The sequence below is a fragment of the Oreochromis aureus genome, linkage group 7 (assembly GCF_013358895.1).
Source record: "Oreochromis aureus strain Israel breed Guangdong linkage group 7, ZZ_aureus, whole genome shotgun sequence".
NCBI classification, from domain to species: domain Eukaryota; kingdom Metazoa; phylum Chordata; class Actinopteri; order Cichliformes; family Cichlidae; genus Oreochromis; species Oreochromis aureus.
This window is the reverse complement of record NC_052948.1, coordinates 5,385,324-5,403,717: the sequence shown is the minus strand read 5'-3', so window position 1 is coordinate 5,403,717 and position 18,394 is coordinate 5,385,324. Positions and strand designations below refer to the sequence as shown.

Sequence of the window (18,394 nt, the reverse complement as noted above, 5' to 3'; positions counted from 1 at the left end):
TAAGAAGTTAAAAATGCCCTAGCTGAAATCACATGCATACCTCGGACAGATGGGAAGAAAAGCTTTGTTCTGTTCTATGTAAAAGGGATTAATACTCAATATTGGAATCATTAATGAAAATGCAATTTCTTTCAGCTCTACTGCAATTTCTCTTTCTAGACTGTGCTACACTACTACTACTACTGCAATATAGCCTTGAATAAACTTGACACCTTAGCCTTAGATTTTTTGGTTTGACTGGTATCTTGTGTTGCTTTGGATGCTAAGGAGCACAGTTCCTACTTTAATATTTAACTATAACTGTAAAGAGTCATCCTGGCTGCAGGGAACAAGTATGGAGCAAAGCACACATGCTCACATCGTCACAACGAGCCTCACTTCAGAAACAAAACATTTTTGATAGTATATGTTTCCAGTGTTTTCCCCTGTTTTTGTGGGGGAACAGACTCCTTAGTGGGGCAATAAGGTTTCATGAGACAGGCAAAGGTGATTTAATAGTGCGATTTATGACCATAAAACATAGAACATGAGCTCCTCTACATTAGTCCACCAGCTTCTCCACTTTGCCAGAAGCAACACATGTGCATCCCATCATTGTAAGACAAAACTTTGCACCAAAGCCAAAGAAAAATAGATCCTCCACCTATGGTTGTAAAATTCAAAGTCTTTGATTCCAGCCTAAAACACTGCAAAGAACTTCAATAAACTGTTGAACAAAGATAACCCCTTCCATTCTGGGAACAAATATAGCATGTTGTAAATCTGCCTGGCAACAGACATCTCATGGGTGGGTGTGTGTATGCATGTCAACAATGAAAGGTTGGGCCATTTACAGAATATGCATGTGATAATTTGAGACATGTTGGTTACTAAAATAGGCCCCTGAAGGGGAGATTACTCCGGTAGTTGGCAAGCCACTGGAGGATGGATGGATAGATGTACAGATGGGTGTGCCAAAGGCAGTGAGAACAGGTCAGGTTTAGTGTGGCATGCAGAAGGAGAAGGTCTGAAGAGTTGTGGCAAGCCTGTTTCCTGCATGTCACCATTTGAGTACTGATTTCCACTTTGGTACACGTGCCCTATCACAGAGACAGACAGACAGCTGTGGAGGCAGGCAGATTGAGAGAGAGAGAGACAGAGAGAAGAAAAAGGCTGTGAGTGAGAGGAAGAGAGTGGGTGCTAAAAGCAGCTGGAGATTTTTTGCAAGGCCTGAAGACGTAATAAATCATTTATAGGGTACATAAGGTTTAACCGATATAAAGGGATTTCAAAAATGCACACATAAAGAAAAATGTAAGCACACATCCAAGGCAGGCAAATGTGCTGAACAAAGTAATAAATCAGCATTGAATGTTTGATAAAATGTTTTTTTATTGATATTAAAAATGAAAGTACATGAATTGTGCATTTCGGACGTCCTAGCGTGCAGAGGTTAAATCAATAAAATACACACAGGCTGAGTGATCTACTGACACAGAAGAAGTTGCCTTTGCTCAGCAAGATATTTCTTCATATTCAGCGAAAAGAAGTGGTTGTCTTCCACGCCATTCATAAGAACACTAGAGTAGCCTGTTTGAACATTACAATAGTGAATGAATGCAGTCCTAGCAGGAAAATATAAAATAAAATATAAAATATTATAATAATATTAATAATAATAATAATTGCACTGCCTGCTTTGTTGCACAACTGAAGTAGAATATAATTAGAGACAAGATGCAGCCTTGATAATTGAGATCTCTCTGACAGAAAAAAGACAAAGTGTTCTCTCGACTCTACACCACAATATGGCAACTATCCATTGAGTCACCGTTTCATGGGGTGATGCATGACACAACAGAGGAGGAAACTGTGACAATGTGGCACAGGATGACCTTGCTTCTGACATGGGCTTCAGTGGTTTGTTACAGAGAACTATATTATTGTGGCCAGGTATGGGTAACAACCTCAGCTCACCTTCCACAACAAGATTATCTCCTAAACTCAGCAACGATTCCACTTCTCCCTTAGAGAGCACATTTTTTTTTCCTGAGTGCTTCAGAAATGTTTCAGCATGATAGCCCTTCATTAAATGCATAATGGATGCATTAGTGGAAGATTGCGAGGGATGAATGCCGAACCCCAAACCCAATGCAAATACAGATGCATATTGATGATGCACAAGCTCAAGATATGTTGATGATGCACAGAGTCACTGTGCTATACCAAAAAGAGACTTAGATAGATAGATAGATAGATAGATAGATAGATAGATAGATAGATAGATAGATAGATAGATAGATAGATAGATAGATAGATAGATAGATAGATAGATAGATAGATAGATAGATAGATAGATAGATCATCAGTCTCTCTTTGACAGACAGTGACTTTCAAATGACCTTTGATGTTTGCTAGCATCACACCAACGTCGGCATGAATAGGATGACTTGGTTAGGTCATGTGTAATGCAAACCCACAACTCCACAGCTGAGTGGACATTTATGGCCTCATGACCCGACCAAGAGTATCAGTGGGACTGACACTGCATTAGATGTTCCTTAGAAGATCATAGGACACCATGCACACTTATAAAGACACAGTTTAATGAAGGACTCGTCATTCCCCCTCCCCTGCCATCAATACTAAAGTGGCTTAAAAAAACATAGTGGGTTTGAGTAATATCCATGTTGAACAGTTATTTCTCATTTTTTTCAGCAATGAAAGAGTTACTCATTGATGCTTTCATTTTCTCAGACAACCCTGACAGGCTTCTGGAAATCCATGCAGACCGACAGATTAGGAGTATGTGCCTATTTTTGTGACATAACATGCCTAAGCAATCCAGGCTATGCTGCTGTTAAAATATTAATTTAAAGGACTATGGCAAATGAAACAGGAAAAAAACAACATTTTTGGTACAAAGCATCTACAAAAAAAAGCCTTACAACTCCAATTGGAAAACAGAGATCATACAAAATAAATCTAGCAGTTGAGCATCAGTGCTACGTATATTATTTGGACCAATTTTTCAAATATATTTTATAACAAAATAAATAATGCCTTTATACAGTGCCCTTATTTGTATTTCAACAAACAAACAAAAAAGCTTGGCGGCTCATTACGCAAGGTACAGCTCAGACTAAAGGAAAATAACACAATGTCCCTGGAAACTAATAGTATATCTATATATCTATCTATATATATATATATATATATATATATATATATATGAATGTCTATATATATATCTATATATATGCACACATATATATGTATATATATATATACACATATATATATATATATATATATATGAATGTCTATATATATATCTATATATATGCACACATATATATGTATATATATATATATACACACACACACATATATATATATATATATATATATATATATATATATATATATATATACATATATATATATATATATATATATATATATATATATATATATATATATATATATATATATATATATATATATATATATATATATATATATATATATATACATGTAGACGTGTATATATATATATATATATATATATAGATCGCATATATATATATATATATATATATATATATATATATTTTCAAGTATTTGTTTTCAGGCAAAAGCATGTGAATACTACTGATATACAATAAAAATAAAATGTTAGTTGACATTATTGCTGTTTTTTCCCTTTCTTTATAACTGTAAAATAACATCATAACAATAAAAAAAAGCCTAACTTGGAAAAACAGGAATGTCACGGTACCAGAAACTGACAGGGTTTTCCTTTTTTTTTTCATTGAAACATTGATATGAAAAAAGACAAAAAATAAAATATAATCATCATTATCCCACTCGTTCTTAGTCCATGCCATGTTACTTCCTGCCAGAACAGTCCGCAAAGCCATGGCAAACAGGAAGTACTGTCCCCGAACTATAGTACTGTCCCAATCCAGGTGGTCCATGGTGTCCCGTATGTGTCCCCATAGTGCTCCATGTGTCCAGCAGCCTCAGAGGGACAGGAGGAACAGGGACTAGGTCTCGGGTCATCCCTTGCTGCTTATGCTGGCAAACTAGTAAATAGCAGCCGCTAGCACTCACCATGAGCCTAGATGCCAACACAGCCCATATTTTTCCTCAGTGACTCTTCCCCCTTGACATTGCCACTGCCAGGAGCTCCCCCATATCCTTTATTTTCCTTTTTTTAAAAAGTCACACTTTCCTTAAAACGGAAAGCTTTAATTATTAATTCAAAGAAAAAAAAACGTGCTTTTCCACCTCTTCTTTGAGTCCATTCCCAAAGCTAGCACCATGACATTTTTTTAAGCTACACGTTCATTGTTCATAAAAAAATAGTGCCATTTTTTTCTTTACTTTGACGTAATCCGTGGCAATGTGCAATTTTGCAGACTCTTTTCTGCTTTTTGTTTGTGATCAAAAGGTGCTGGAACAGGAATCTAATTTTACAAAATAATTCCTTACAGTGTGGAAGTCCCATTACAGGTAGAGGTGCAAACTAAAGAACTAACAGAGATTTTCTTTTCGCCTCAGGAAAAATGAGGTGGAATGGATTCTTTCATGCAAGCAGCTCTTCACTTTCAGTTGTCTTCCACAAGGACAAAAAACATTCCGCTAGGTGTCCTCTTGACACTTGCAAACGACAGATCTCTTTCATCTTCTTTTTCCCTTCTCTTTTTGTCTTTTGCTTAAGGATCCACCTGAACCGCATTCAGCCAAATTGTTAACTTTTTGTTCGACATTTGTGTTTGTGCCTTTTGTATCAGTGACTGAAAGAGAGTGGGAGAGAAAGAGTTCAGACAGGAAGAATGTGAAGGCATGTCTGTGTGCCAGAGGAGGGTGGGTTGGTGGGGAGGGGGGAGTTCGGGGGGAAGGGGGGGCATTAGAAAAGGGCCAGGGGTTCAAGACGTAGTGGATATGTGCAGGGGGAGGGATTGGTGAGCTCGGACAGGGCAGGGGAGGTCAAAGAGGACTGCCACAGAAATGACGTCAGAGACAAAGCTATAATCCCCTAGTCTTTTTTTCACCCTCAAAACTCTTGTCTGTGCAAAGGGCTGGCAGCGGGCTCATTTGTGACTGACAAAGTTGTCCGTGGTGAGCAACACGGGAGGCAGCTTGCTAGGAAGGCTGATCAGGGGCCTGTGGAAGATAGCCTGCTCCTTGGCTTTAATCTTCTCCGCGTGCCTCTTATACTTTCTGGCCCTCAGAATGGCGGGGACACCCCTCCGGAGCCGCTGGGCCGCCTTCCTCTGCCACACCTCGTATTTGGAATACTTCACGGTCACATGTTGCTTCTTCGGAACTTCCTATTGTGGCGTGCGGGTGAAAATAGAGGAGAAAAGGGAAAAGAGGGAGTCAGTTCATTAGGGTGATAAGATATTGTTCAAGTGCTTATTACAATGGAGGAAAGCCTTGTTTATTATGTGAAAACATTTAGTCATTTTTGGGCCAGTGAAACGGAAATCAAATGTCATTCTTAGAGTGCTGAACGTCATAACAGATTCGCCTTGTCCTTGTTTTAGTTTCCTTAACTGGGAGAAGCTGTCAACAAGCGCCTAGTTCAATCTCTTTAACATAATGTCAAAGGGAAGGGCGGTCACTTGTCTCATATACATATGAGGAGCTGGCACTCACTCAGCCACTCATTGAACTTTGTAGCCTTCACAGAAATAATAGAAAGGCACACAAACACAATTCACAAACTTCAATTCTTACATAGAAGACTCCTTTAAACAATGCTAGGTGTTGTCTTGAGCACCAGGGACAAAGCGGGAGGGGTCGCAGTGAAGCTAGAATTTATGCGTGAGTAGCCAGTGCTAGATCTGAATGGCTTGTTTTGGTCCTGCCACTTGAAGAGTGTTTATCCCCCTTCATTCACTCCAGGCCTTCTCAATAGCCCAAGAACAGCTGGCCCTCAGAGCAGGCTGTACCCATCAACTCTCCCAACACAGAAAAACTAGAGACATGTCCAAACTAAGTCCCTAACAGCCTTTTATTTTCTTTCTTTCTTTCTTTCTTTCTTTCTTTCTTTCTTTCTTTCTTTCTTTCTTTCTTTCTTTCTTTCTTTCTTTCTTTCTTTCTTTCTTTCTTTCTTTCAAATGCCTATTACTTTCCTCAGTAACGGTATTTATATCTATACATTTTTAGCAGTGTCATGCCACCAGTACTGATTTTATGGGAAGTCAAAGCAAAAACATCTTTTTTATGCTTGCTTAAAAGTTTAACTGGATTTAAGAGGTCTGGCAAGCAATTCCTCTTGTGAATCCATTAAAAAGATCTGAAACTCTTCTGCATGTCTGTGACATATTTCAGAAGAGCTGTGGTGGTTCGGGACAGGCACAAATACATTTTGTCCACCATCTTACAGACTCCATTCCTCATATACGCACTTAACACACTCCCTTTTCCTGAATATAACGTGTTGTGACTTTTGTGATGTTTTCCATGACTGTCAGCACTTTCTTTGTAAGTTGAGTGCTTTCCATTGGCCAATTAACTAGATATAACTGCGTTAGCGTGGGTACACTCTACTCAAGAGTCAGTGACATAGGGGCTAGCCTCAGAGGTGAATGGGGGCACAGGAGATGGGAGGACAGATAGAGCTGGGATTAGCACTATTTCCCATACTGGCCTGTTGTTGTTGTTGCTTAGACGTACCTGTTTTAGTGCGGGCATCACCGGTATGACCTGTAGAGAGGTGGCTGACACGTCCCTTTCGGACTTGGCAGGTTTGGCACAGTACTGCTCCAGTAGGTTGAGGTCACAGCTACGGAAACAACACTCCTCTACGATCCCACGGGTCTGGGGGCGTCGGTTGTTACCCCTGCTGGTTGGCCTACCTGAGGAAAAATACAAAAAGGAATGAAGACGTAGAGGTTAGGGACTGCAAACACAACATCAGTAATGAACCAAGGTTGTTTTTGCAGGATTACTTCGACAGTCATAGCAGCCCTTGGAGCAAAGAGGATAAAAGGAACTCTATGGCCAACTGCAACAAATCTTTTTGTTTGTAGAGGATAATCTGATTAGGGCTATCTGGAAGTCCTTAAATGAGTGAATACACAAGTAAACACCCTGTGCTGTAGAGACCAAACGGGAGCAGCAAAGACATCTAAGTTCTCGGGTATATTAGGCATAGCAAAATACATAAAATGGAAAACTCTTCTGTGACCTTGTTCTCTGCCAAGTCAGCAGAGATAAAGACGCTGAGGAGTGAGAGAGGAAGAGTAGGAAAGTAGAGATACCAGGAGAAAGGGGATGGGTGCAGGGAGGGAATATGAGGGTCAAAACAGAGGTAAAGAATGCATAACAAAAGAGGGCTAAAGCAAGAGAGAGAAAGGTGTAAAAAAAAGGGTTGGATGGTTAGCATGTTGCACAGGAGAACATTATCCACAATGAATAAAGGCCTTGTTTGCTGTCCTGTGACCCACACAATGTCTGAGAAATCTCATGGGATGGCCAGATTTGATAGCAGAAGAAAACCAGAATGTGATGCAGGGGGTGGGGGGACAAAGAGAAGGGAGCACATCTATGTTGGCCCAAATTGGATAACGATCTTCCTGATTGGTAAAGAAGCTGCTGTGGCAAGCAGCACACAAGAAAACACCTTGCTTTTCAAAGCAACAGCTAAAATTGTTTGTTTTTTTTCAGCTGAAGTGTTTGAAATCAGATTATTGAGAGGAAGGTGAAGTTATGTGTGTCACAAACAGTGCAGACTGTGCGAACAGAAGCTTTTGCAGTTTAGGATTAACAGCCACCACAATGCTTCCTCACACAATGCTTTACAATTACTCCATCTTCATGGAAGCAATGATTAGAATTGATGATCTCTCCTCTTAGCCTGACATCAACAACCCCCCACCTCAACCAACTCATCAGTGTGGTCTCCTGGCCTGGGAACACTATTGCTGAGGTGACTGGTATGCCTCATGGGGTGCTATTACTTTACTGGTAAACAAGCAGCCCATTGTGTTGCCAGTCGTGTGTGCCTTTGCAGTTCACCAGTCTTTCATATGCAATGAGAGGTATGGGCTGTAAGCAGACTCAGCAGAGAGAGAAGCCTGGACCAGGTCTTGAGACACACAGCTGGCTATAATCTCCCCCTGTGTGTATGCGCACGCGCTAGTGTGAGTGAGTGCGTGAGAAAGAAAAATAGCAAACACGCATACCACACAACCACAGCACAGTCTCAGCTCTCCAAACCAGAGGTGGCAAAAGTACAGACATTCTGTACTTAAGTAGAAGTACAGATACTAGTGTTAAAAATACTCCAGTAAAAGTTGAAGTACTGAAGCAACTTCTTTACTCAAGTAAAAGTGAAAAAGTACAGGCTCTGAAATGTTCTCAAAGTAAGAAAGTAAAAGTAGCTCTTTGAGGAATATTTCTACCAGTTATTTTTGTGCAAAGCTCACTGAACCTTGTGTGATACTAATGTAATAATTAAATAATATTGGTAAATAGGAATGCAGAATTTCAGTCTGAATTTTAGAGAAAAAGGGGGAAAATAAAAAGTCTCTCTATTTTCTGTTGCTTACATTGTAGAGGGTTTTAAACAGGAAAATGAGTAGGGAAGAGGTTAAAGTGGGATTCAGCAGGTGGGGGACCCTAAAATCAGCTGTAATGGCTCAGTGTAGGGGAAAGAGTCACAACTCACAAGAATTTCTATTGAGAGCTCCAGTAGATTTTCTTTGTGTAAAGGCTGTGATCAGCTGATCTGTACTGCTGCTGCTGCTCTGAGGTTTACTGCTCTTTGCTGAATTCAACAAGATGTCAGCAGATGTTGCATAAATTGTCCTCGCTGATTTTCATCCACTGTTTATGCTGTCCTTATATTAGACAATATACAGTTGGTATGAAGGTAGAATTCAGTGAATAAATCCAAGCAACATCAGCTACATTTGATGTAACCTTCCTCTGACCATGAGCACACAGCCACTGTGTACCAGTCACACATTGTTCTTAACTTAAAATCCATCACAGTACAGCAAACTCACCTGTTTGTCCTAAACAGGTTAAAAAAAGAAACAAATTTTAAAAAAAAACCTTCCAACTTTAACCACTGACTATGGTACTCGGTTTTGCCTCTGTCGTCTCTTTTTGTGCGACATCCACTGGTGATTAATACGCAAACGTGATTGCCTGTTAACGCTCAAATCGGTTTGATGTTTGAAGGCTCGCAATGACGTGAAATAATAACCACCCTCAAATGGATTAAAGCAAAAGTCGCTAGCTTGTTTTGAAAATGTAAGGAGTAGAAAGTACAGATATCTGTTTAAAAATGTAGGGAGCAAAAACTCTAACTGAAAACTATACTTGAGTACAGTAACGAAGTATTTGTACTGCGTTACTTCCCACCTCTGCTCCAAACAGATGTGTGCAAGCGAACAACAGAGAGATTCAACAGGCAAATGAGCAATCACGCAGCCCATCGTGAAAACTTGTAATGCTTTGAAACCTACTGAAATAAAAGCCTCTGTCTTCACAGACAAACTGCAGCGCATCCACCAGTTCTCCCCCACACAGCGTCTCCGCCGAGGCCATTTCCACTACGTAGAGCGTCAGGGCCAGTGCAAAGAGCAGCGCCCGACTCGTCGAAGACATCCTCTTGACCTGCGGAATGAAGCATGGGGGTCACCAAATGTAGCCATGACATACAGAAAGTTGTGGCATACAGAAATCGTTAACAAAATAACAGTTAATGACAGTTAAATACCATTTTTTTTTAATCAAAATCAGCCAGAGGTTTTTTTTTTTTTTTTCAGACGAAGAGGGTACAGTCTTCATCACAGGCTCCCGGTGTGTACGGTGTACGTGCTCAAATGTTCGACAAAGTAGAAATTCAGAAAAAGAAAATCATCTCAAATCAAGTCACAATGTGCAGACCCGCTCTTCACCTTCCCCGCCCGCTATTATCAGCTGCTGTCATGTCTGTCGCACCTGAAGAAGTGCTTATTCTGGAGGAAAAAAACCAAGTCGCCAGTATCACCAGCTTTCCACTCTTACACAACCCTCCTGAAGTTGCAAGGCCGGCTGCTCGATAGTTAACTAGCCGAAAACACCAAACTCAGCATATATTTTCCCTTTGCTCACCCCGGAATGAGCTCACTGACCCTCAAACCTGCCGCCCCCTATCTGCCGGTAAAAAATCAGCTGTTTGCTCCGTGTCCACGACACCATCCAGGCGCGAGAAGACTAAAATTACTTGTTCTTTTTCTATCCCAAATGCCGCAAAGCTTCTCCTCGCCGTTTATGCATCTTGAACTTTCTCTGCTGCATACAAATCAAAAGATGTCCCGGTTCTCATACTGCACAAAACTGATGCGAGCACTGCATCTACAGAACCCGAACTGGTTTTCCTACTTATAAAACCAAGACAACACCGCTATAACCCTGTCAGACGTCTTTCATTACGCACACGGCAGAGCCGGAGAGTATAAAACAATTTGCTTGTTCTTTGGTTACCTTCATTCTGCTGTTCTGCGTTCTCCGGCAGGTGTGGCAAAGTGAGTGATGTCCGTATCTTTGCTGGGTTTCCATGTCAGATGGCAGTAGTCAAAATGTTGGGAATTATTTGGTTGGAGAGATTGCAGGTGAGTTAGTTTCCCAGTTGGTTAAACTATAGAGATGGTGAGTGAGAAGCTGTCCCAAAGACTAGGCGACAGGCAAAACTTCTCAGGGAGAGGTATTATATACTAAAGCACGCCCCTTACACCCACCCCACCCCTTGCTCCTCCTCTTCGCCCATGAAAAAAAAAAAGGCCCAGAGACGTTTTATGAAAGTGGTTGAAGGGAGAATAAGAGGGTGAGAGTCACAAAATATGGAACACTTCCATGGGCATTTTCCACGTTTACGCACTGTAACCTACAATCACAATGTTTACACACAGGACGCAGACTGAACAAGAATAGGGGTAATTCCTTCGACTCCAAGAAAAATGTCAATGTCTCCGCCCTGCTGTAATTAAGATTAACATTCAGTGGAATCACTGTGGCCAAGGTTTGCGGCTTTCCTCAGACTGTGTAGATGCAGGCACTGGGGTCAAAGGTGCCTGACAGTGAAGGGGAGATAGTAAACGGGGTTGATGCAGTGGAAAGCGGATGCAGCGGGACACCAAGTGGGAAAGTAGATGCAGGCATGTCTCAAGCCACAGATATTATGGATGGTCATATGATGGAGAGTCAGCAGTGAGACAAATGTGGAGATTTTTTAAAAAGCTTTACTAATGCATTAGTATGCACATTATGACAAATATGCATCGTACAGTCCAGCAGCACTACTTCATTGCAGATATGGAATAGGTACCGTCAGAGTATACAAAGAGTGATCCATACTTTGAAAATCTGATTTTAACATATAAACACGCACATTCACGTTATGCTTTATGAAACTCGAGGGCCCCCTTATTTCGGTGTGTGCTCTGGTGAAGTTAAAGATCTGAACGTGTCTTCAGACTCATACTGACACCTGCTGGTCTGGTTACGGTACCTCCGTTTGTTTGTCCTCCAGCTTTGGGCTTTCCAGCTTTTGTCCTGGAATGTTGAATCCTGGATTTGATCGCATCTTCTTACCTGAACAGAAGGAAGCGTGTCCCAGCAAACTCGTGTTCTCTTTCACAGCTTAACTTTTCTCTCTTATGCACAGCTTTTCTCGGGGTTATTTCAAAACAGCACGCGCTGTAAAAAGTAGATCCTTTAATGAAACGTAATTTATATATTATCTTTTCTACTCAGTTAAACGATGATTATGCAGAATAACAGTTTCAAAAACGGCTGATTTCTGATTTATTTATTTATTTTCAATACAGCATATTAAATAGCGTTTCTATAGTGCATTTAGTGTCATTAAAATATCTTCAGGTTGTTTGTGAGCTTTAGCTTGTTTTTAACTCAAAACAGAGATTGGTGACAGGAAGAGTATGGCATTTATTCTCTCAAAAAAAAATTCAATAAATATGCTGTGATTTTATGACGAGGCAGGCTAAAACAGCTAGACAGCTCCCTCTTGCGATAGACAAATGTAAAGCAAGAAGCAGCCAGGTGTCGTTAACTAATAATTCATGTGAAAGTATTTCTAGGTTTTCCCATCAGCGATAAGAGCCAAAACCTATCAAATATAATGCTATTATTTATATTTTTAGTTTAACTGTAGGAATAAAAACTTGATAAATCACAGAAACGATAGTGAAATGTTAATTTGCAGTTCTTTATTATCTGATAGTTTGTAGTCAATAGTTTATTACATAGGAACTATGTTTTCTCCCCCCCCCCCTTTTTTTTATTATGCATTTACACTGCAAGACGAAACCAGCATAAAATACACAATGCAAGACAAGAACAGCATATGAAAGCTATGGATTTAATTACTCAAAAGCTAAATTCACATATTTGGAAAATAAAGCTTTTGACAGAGCAGTTACAGATTTTTTTCTAAATAAAATAAATGATCCAAATATACACCATTATAATTCTTTAATTTCAAAATATCTATACCATACTTATATAGTCTTCTTTTAATACATTCATTATCAGAGTTCCCTTTGATGTGACTCTAGATTTGACACATGGGATAGAACAACAAACTTTAAAAGCATGAATGGTCCAGTCAGTAAAACCCCATCATTTCACAAATGCAAGCATTTAAGATCTTTGGATACTTTGTCAGCGCTGAGTTTTGAAGTTTTAATGGTTGCAACCTTGCTGGCCAACCAGCCAACCACAACAAGCAAAACTCAGATTCATACAGCAGGTACGGCACAGAAATATGAACACATTGGCGATCTTTGACAGCGTGGACTCAGCGGAGAGAAAAGCAAACAACAGGCGGATGGTGAAAGACAGCGCATCATCACGATAGCACACTTAGGGCGTCTGTCAGCACTTTAAGCTCATCCTTCACACCTTCCAGGCCTCCTTGGATCTTCACTGGGTTGTCCAGTACTTCAACACTGCTGGTATATGGATCAAATCTGACTGAGAAGGGACGCTTGATGCCAGCTACATAAGCCCTGGTCAAAATTGTAAAGATGTAAAGAAGTCAGAAACTTAAAGATCTCAAATGGGGCTGTCTTTATGCTCCAACTGAAAGTATGGACTAAAGCAACCATGCCTGCAAATTGTCCTTGTGTTATAATTTGCCATGTTGCACATGCATGCAAGTTATTGAGACTGTGGATTCCACAACATAAAGAAAATACTCCTATGTATTGATGCTCACAATGTTCTCTGTGCTCTTTCAAACATTCCAGTGCGGGTATTTTCTCATCCAGTGTGTCCGGGATGTCATGTGCTGCATTCTACTAGAGGCTGAATATTGTGAAAACACTCACTTAAGCTACTTGTTTTGCAGGGCAGCATTTGATCTGTTTGCCAAATAAAACTCCAGAGTTTTGCCTTGGTAAGGAAGACTACATTAGGAACAGCTGTCTTCTGGCTGCTATGGCTGACCTACAATAGTTTGTGGCCTCGGGGGTTGGCTGGCTGTTCTCTGACCTCGTCCTCACATAACCCCTCTCTTTTTTGTTTTTTGTTGTTGTTTTTTTTTTACATTTTTTTTTTATCAGTTCTGTATGTTCTTATGTATGTGTATGTCTGGTACGATAAAGAGCAGTACCTGAATTTCTCCTTGGCATCTGAAAAACTCTCAGAAATAAAGTAAACAGGCTGGTACGTCTGGTCTTGATAGGGCTGCACTGCTGCAGCCTCTGGATCAAACTCTCTCGTCTCTGGTTCATCAGACAGAGAGTGCTGGAAGTTTAAAAAAATGGAGAATTAGCTCACAGCTGTCTGTGTGTGCTGCATTAAAGAAGAAAAAAAAAATGTGTGAACCTACCACAAGTTCACCATAAGAGGAAAGCAGCCCAGCTCCATAAGCCCTCACCTCACCATTTTGTTTACATAAGCCATACTCGACCGTGAACCAGTACAGCTGATGGAAAAACAGAAAGGAGGTGACTGAGAAGAAGTATGGACAATCAGTGCATTAGTTACATGTTAGATTTTAGACAAGGCTGTCCAAAGTAATGTATTTTGAAAGATATTTTAGCAATAGTTAATTCTATTGTTTACTATATGGGATATGTATCTCAGTTCGTGCTTGAAGCCCAGGCTAAGAAGCGTGGGAGCGTGTGTGTGTTTGTGTGTGTGTGTGTGTCTCTGTTGGGGGATGGGCTGGCAACAAGAGGTTCAACCCCAAACTTCACCGCAGTAATTTTTATACAGTTTGCATGTGTTGTTTGTGTTCGAAGACAAAAGTCTTACTGTGGACAGTTTCTCAATATCTTCATCCGAAGCCCCCAGTGAAGCCAAACCAAGGTTCTGTGGAAAATAATAGATCAATTCTTGCTAAATAGCACAAAAGAACTGAATGATCTGTAAGGCTGCTAATCGTTTCAGCACTAACCTGTGAAAACTGGGCAAAAGTGCGATCAGCCAGCATGGGTACGTGGCCCAGTAATTCATGGACGCAGTCACTGAAGAGAAAGCAACAGTTATTTTAATTCACGACAATGTTTGATCTTAAATGAAAAACACCACACAGTTCAGTTTGATTGGATGCAGACTTTATGATCACAAACTGGAAATTCAATCTGATTACATAACAGTAACAGAATGAAAGCAAGCCTGTTCTCTAAAGAAAAACATATTGAATCTTAAAATAATTACATAAACACAACAGCTTTTGCATACGGCAGCTTTTTAATATGAATTGTTGTTGCTATTAGCAGATGCTATGTGTAATTTCACTTGCTTTTGTTTTCATGGAGCTATTTCTGATTGTATACTTTATAATTAGTTGAAGCACAAAGCCAAAAGAGTCACAGTAGTACTCACGGTTCTGGGGAGTGCATGGGGGAGGAAGCATGTCGGATGTACTGGGTGCACTGGAACACTCGGAATGCCAAACTGGCCAGAAAATCTCTGGCTGAGAGCAGGCCCGCCACTGGACGCAGCTGAAATCCTGTGCGCTCTGCATGTGTGTTCAGGGGGATGGTGGTGAAGCGACAGTAAGCAAGAGAGAGAGAGAGAGAATCAAACCCTGATAGGTGGAGTCTACATTTGCTAAGCGTCTGTATTTAGGTATCTTTTCTTTTTTCATTTTGTCTTATCCCATTTTTACCTTTGAGGAAGCGTGACACATCTTCCAGCTGGGGAATGTTGTCTGGGCTGTACCCACAATGCCTTTCTAGGAGACGAAAAGCCTCAAGGTATTCACTGCAGGCATGGGTGGTGTACAAGTCCCTCAGGGTTGAATATACTTCTCGCCTAAATCAGTATTTAATTACATAAAAATTGAGGTTTCATTTATTAAAATCAAAATCTTGGAAAAACTTTGGAAATAAGTAAAATTGCACTGTAGTTTTAGAGTTATGGTTAGTGTTATGCGCCTCCTAATTAACAGTGTTTAAATTGGATTTATCCTGCAATGTTTAACTATTTATTATGCTGTGTTTTTCTTGTATCGTATAAATCTTATGAAAAAGCACTTTGCTATAATTTTTCTACTTGGTCTGGTGACTAAATTCATTCATTAGTGTCCTTTTTTTTGTCCTAAACTGTTCAAATAAAATTATAAACATCTATTGAATTGCAAACAACACTTTGTTCTCAGGCTATGGATATGTTTTTCATTCAGACAAGCTCGAGCTGTCACCTCGAGTTTATTCTAGTGACACCCTCCATCTGAAGTTAATTTACCAAAGCATCCATAAAAGACCAATCATATGCAAATGACTCATTGGTTGCTGGGTTGAGCACAATGTGTTCACAGTAAAACAAAATAACAATGAAACCTATTTTAATAGATAAAAACATTTTGTGTTGATTGTAAATTATGATTTTATTCTCACTGCTACTTCAGACTTAACTTTTCATGTCATATATTATCAATATTAAAAAGTAACGTGAAAGAGCCCCTTACCATGTGCCGATCTCCTCCTCTGTGTATTCCACTCTGGGGATCGACTGCCCACTGAGGACAAACATATGCACACAATTATTACATTTCACTTTTATGTCTATTTTTTATGGTTGTGTGCGCAGTATTTAGGAAAAGGCCCATCTCACTATCTGTATCTGAAGGCAATGTCACCAATCATTCTCCTCCTCTGTCTGTAGGCAGGATCTGTGTAGCCCTGTTTAAATCAAATATACCAAACACAGATCACATTTTCTGTATCGGTCCAACTAAATAACAAGCCCAGTAATGACAGTTATTTCTATTCAATTATTTCTTCTTCTTGGCAATGTCATTACTTACTGGGTGGTCATGGTCTAAGTCTGGATCAAATTTGGTGACCAGATGATGACACCTATCCAAATCTGCAATTTTCTTTGGGAACCAGTGGACTAGTTGAGAAAACAGGGAGAAAAAAATAAACTGTTCTGTTTTTTGCTCACTTCTACAGACTATGTAAAATGTTTCACAGTTATTTTATCAGTTACATTTGACTTCTTTGGTGGTTTTGACATCCTCTGCATTCCTCTTTATGGAGCTGATCAGGGTACTGACATCTGAGAGGTGCACCTCACAGCGGACAAAGTACTCCAGGCCCTCAAGGCTGTCTTTGAGCTTCCGGCATGGTCGCGTCTCCAGATGGTGAATCTTAGCTTCAAATGTCTGAAATACAGTCAGCAAGCTGAGTGTGTATTTGTGAAGCACAATAACTGATTCTGGATGCACACTTTCCTGTTCAAAACATGGAATACCCCCATCCCCCTTTCTTTTTTTAAATTCCAAAACAAATCATGCACTCACAACAAAACACCGATAAAAGGCACAACACATAGAATTTTTTTTCCAAATAGTTTTCTTCCATAACCTTTTTAGGTACTTCTGTGTGACTAAAATGTGTAACCAACTTCAACAATAGCCAATAAAATATTATTCAACCTTTACATATCCACTATATTCCACTAACATAAAAAACATTTTACAATTACCTTGTTGTGAACGTTCCCCTTGACTACTTACCTGCTATAAAACCGGTTTTAATTTTCCCACACTTATTGCAACCCTGTTGTCTCACCAGAAAATGGGTCATAGCTACAATATTAGAGTGCAAATGTTGATAACTGTATTATTACCGACCAGACACAAATACCGACCAATGGGAATCTTTGCAAAACAGCAAATCCAGTAGCTTGGTGTGAATTTATAAAGCATCCATAAATTAATTATTAACAAACAAAATAAATAGTCACATATAAATCAAAATAAATCTTTAAATTTTTAGTTACCCCTTAAAACTCTAATAGAATAAATTGTGATTGATTACCTCGAAAACCTTGAGTGTCCGCGACAGCGCAGGTGTCTTGGAGTTTCTTAAAGTAAAGAAAATGTTGAGGAGTGCTTTTCCGTCGTCCTCCTCAAACACTATCTGTTCACTGGCCTCTGCAGCCTCTGCCGCTGCAGCGGCTGCTTCCCTCTCCTTGCGCGCGTCCTCGATCAAGCTCTGCCGTCTACCGACGAATCTTGGAGACTGTTTTAAAAAGAGAAATTAAAGTTCTGCTTGTTACCATTTAACTGTAAGACAGTAAGAAAAGACAGACACGACACCACATAGACGTAACTGATGGGCTTTGCTTACTTCTTGGATGTCTCCCTTGATATTTGATGGGTGCGCTTTACATCTCCAAATGCGCATTAGATCGGCAATGCAATCAAGGTAAACCGTACGACACATCTAAGAGCAAATAGCGACCACAGCACACATTTTAGCAAATTTCAACTGTAAAATTGAAACGGCAGGATTTGTCTTTCTTTCCTGCGGGGCTTTTTAAAAAGCTGTTCGTTTGAGATATGCGCCAGACAGCGACGCTGCGTAATGAACATCTTGCCAAGTTTTCTTTGTGCCATACAACAGTTTCCGTGATTCATTGAAAGTATTTTTTTAACATATCACTCCACAGACAATCACAGATTTCTGTTTGTAATTTAAAACAAACGTGTTTTCTAAATTATTTCTTACCGTGATGGAATCAGATCTCTCCAGCTCGGACGCTGCTCTGCGGACGCTCTTTGTGGAGGATGTGGAGCTGGTTGAAAGCGGCATCTTCAAGCTCGAAAGTCTGTATTGACTTAGCTTCTGTGACAGAAGTGGTAGTATGGTTTTGGCGCTCTCTAAACCTGTCAGTTGGTGCTGTGTGCCCACAGTTTTTCTTTTTTTTTTTTTTCACCACGCAGGTTTCCCCTTTTTATGGGATCATTTGTTTGCCGTTTCTGACGTCAAACACGCTAATCTCAATCTAATCAATCAATGTGCAGAATCTATCAGTCTCATCCCAATTTGGAGCGTGCTGTATAGTTTGAGACAGCGCTCTTTTTTGCAAATGTTTGGCACATTCTCATTGGCCTTTATAATGCACTTATATTTTCGAAATTTAG

General features: G+C 39.9%; 2 protein-coding genes across 3 annotated transcripts; both read right to left on the bottom strand.

The window, feature by feature from the left end:
* Positions 1-3,683: 3,683 nt before the first annotated feature.
* igf2b (insulin-like growth factor 2b) lies at positions 3,684-10,655 on the bottom strand. The gene is made up of 4 exons (XM_031750824.2): positions 10,474-10,655; positions 9,471-9,621; positions 6,670-6,851; positions 3,684-5,318 (listed from the first exon to the last, which is right to left on the bottom strand). Exons 1-4 carry the CDS (start codon positions 10,546-10,548, stop codon positions 5,079-5,081), a joined length of 648 nt encoding a protein of 215 aa, XP_031606684.2. The 5' UTR covers positions 10,549-10,655; the 3' UTR covers positions 3,684-5,078.
* Positions 10,656-12,373: 1,718 nt separating this feature from the next.
* On the bottom strand, positions 12,374-18,150 carry th (tyrosine hydroxylase). 2 transcript variants are annotated; one of them, XM_039615480.1, is made up of 14 exons: positions 17,979-18,150; positions 17,598-17,693; positions 17,286-17,489; positions 16,453-16,627; positions 16,268-16,356; positions 16,075-16,142; positions 15,929-15,979; positions 15,128-15,273; positions 14,842-14,977; positions 14,411-14,480; positions 14,269-14,325; positions 13,841-13,936; positions 13,622-13,755; positions 12,374-13,016 (listed from the first exon to the last, which is right to left on the bottom strand). In XM_039615480.1, the coding sequence occupies exons 1-14, from the start codon at positions 18,060-18,062 to the stop codon at positions 12,857-12,859; spliced, it is 1,566 nt and encodes a 521-aa protein (XP_039471414.1). In that variant the 5' UTR covers positions 18,063-18,150; the 3' UTR covers positions 12,374-12,856. The 2 variants fall into 2 exon arrangements, with proteins under 2 accessions (XP_039471414.1, XP_031606689.2); XM_031750829.2 differs by lacking the exon at positions 17,598-17,693.
* Between the last annotated feature and the right edge of the window lie 244 nt (positions 18,151-18,394).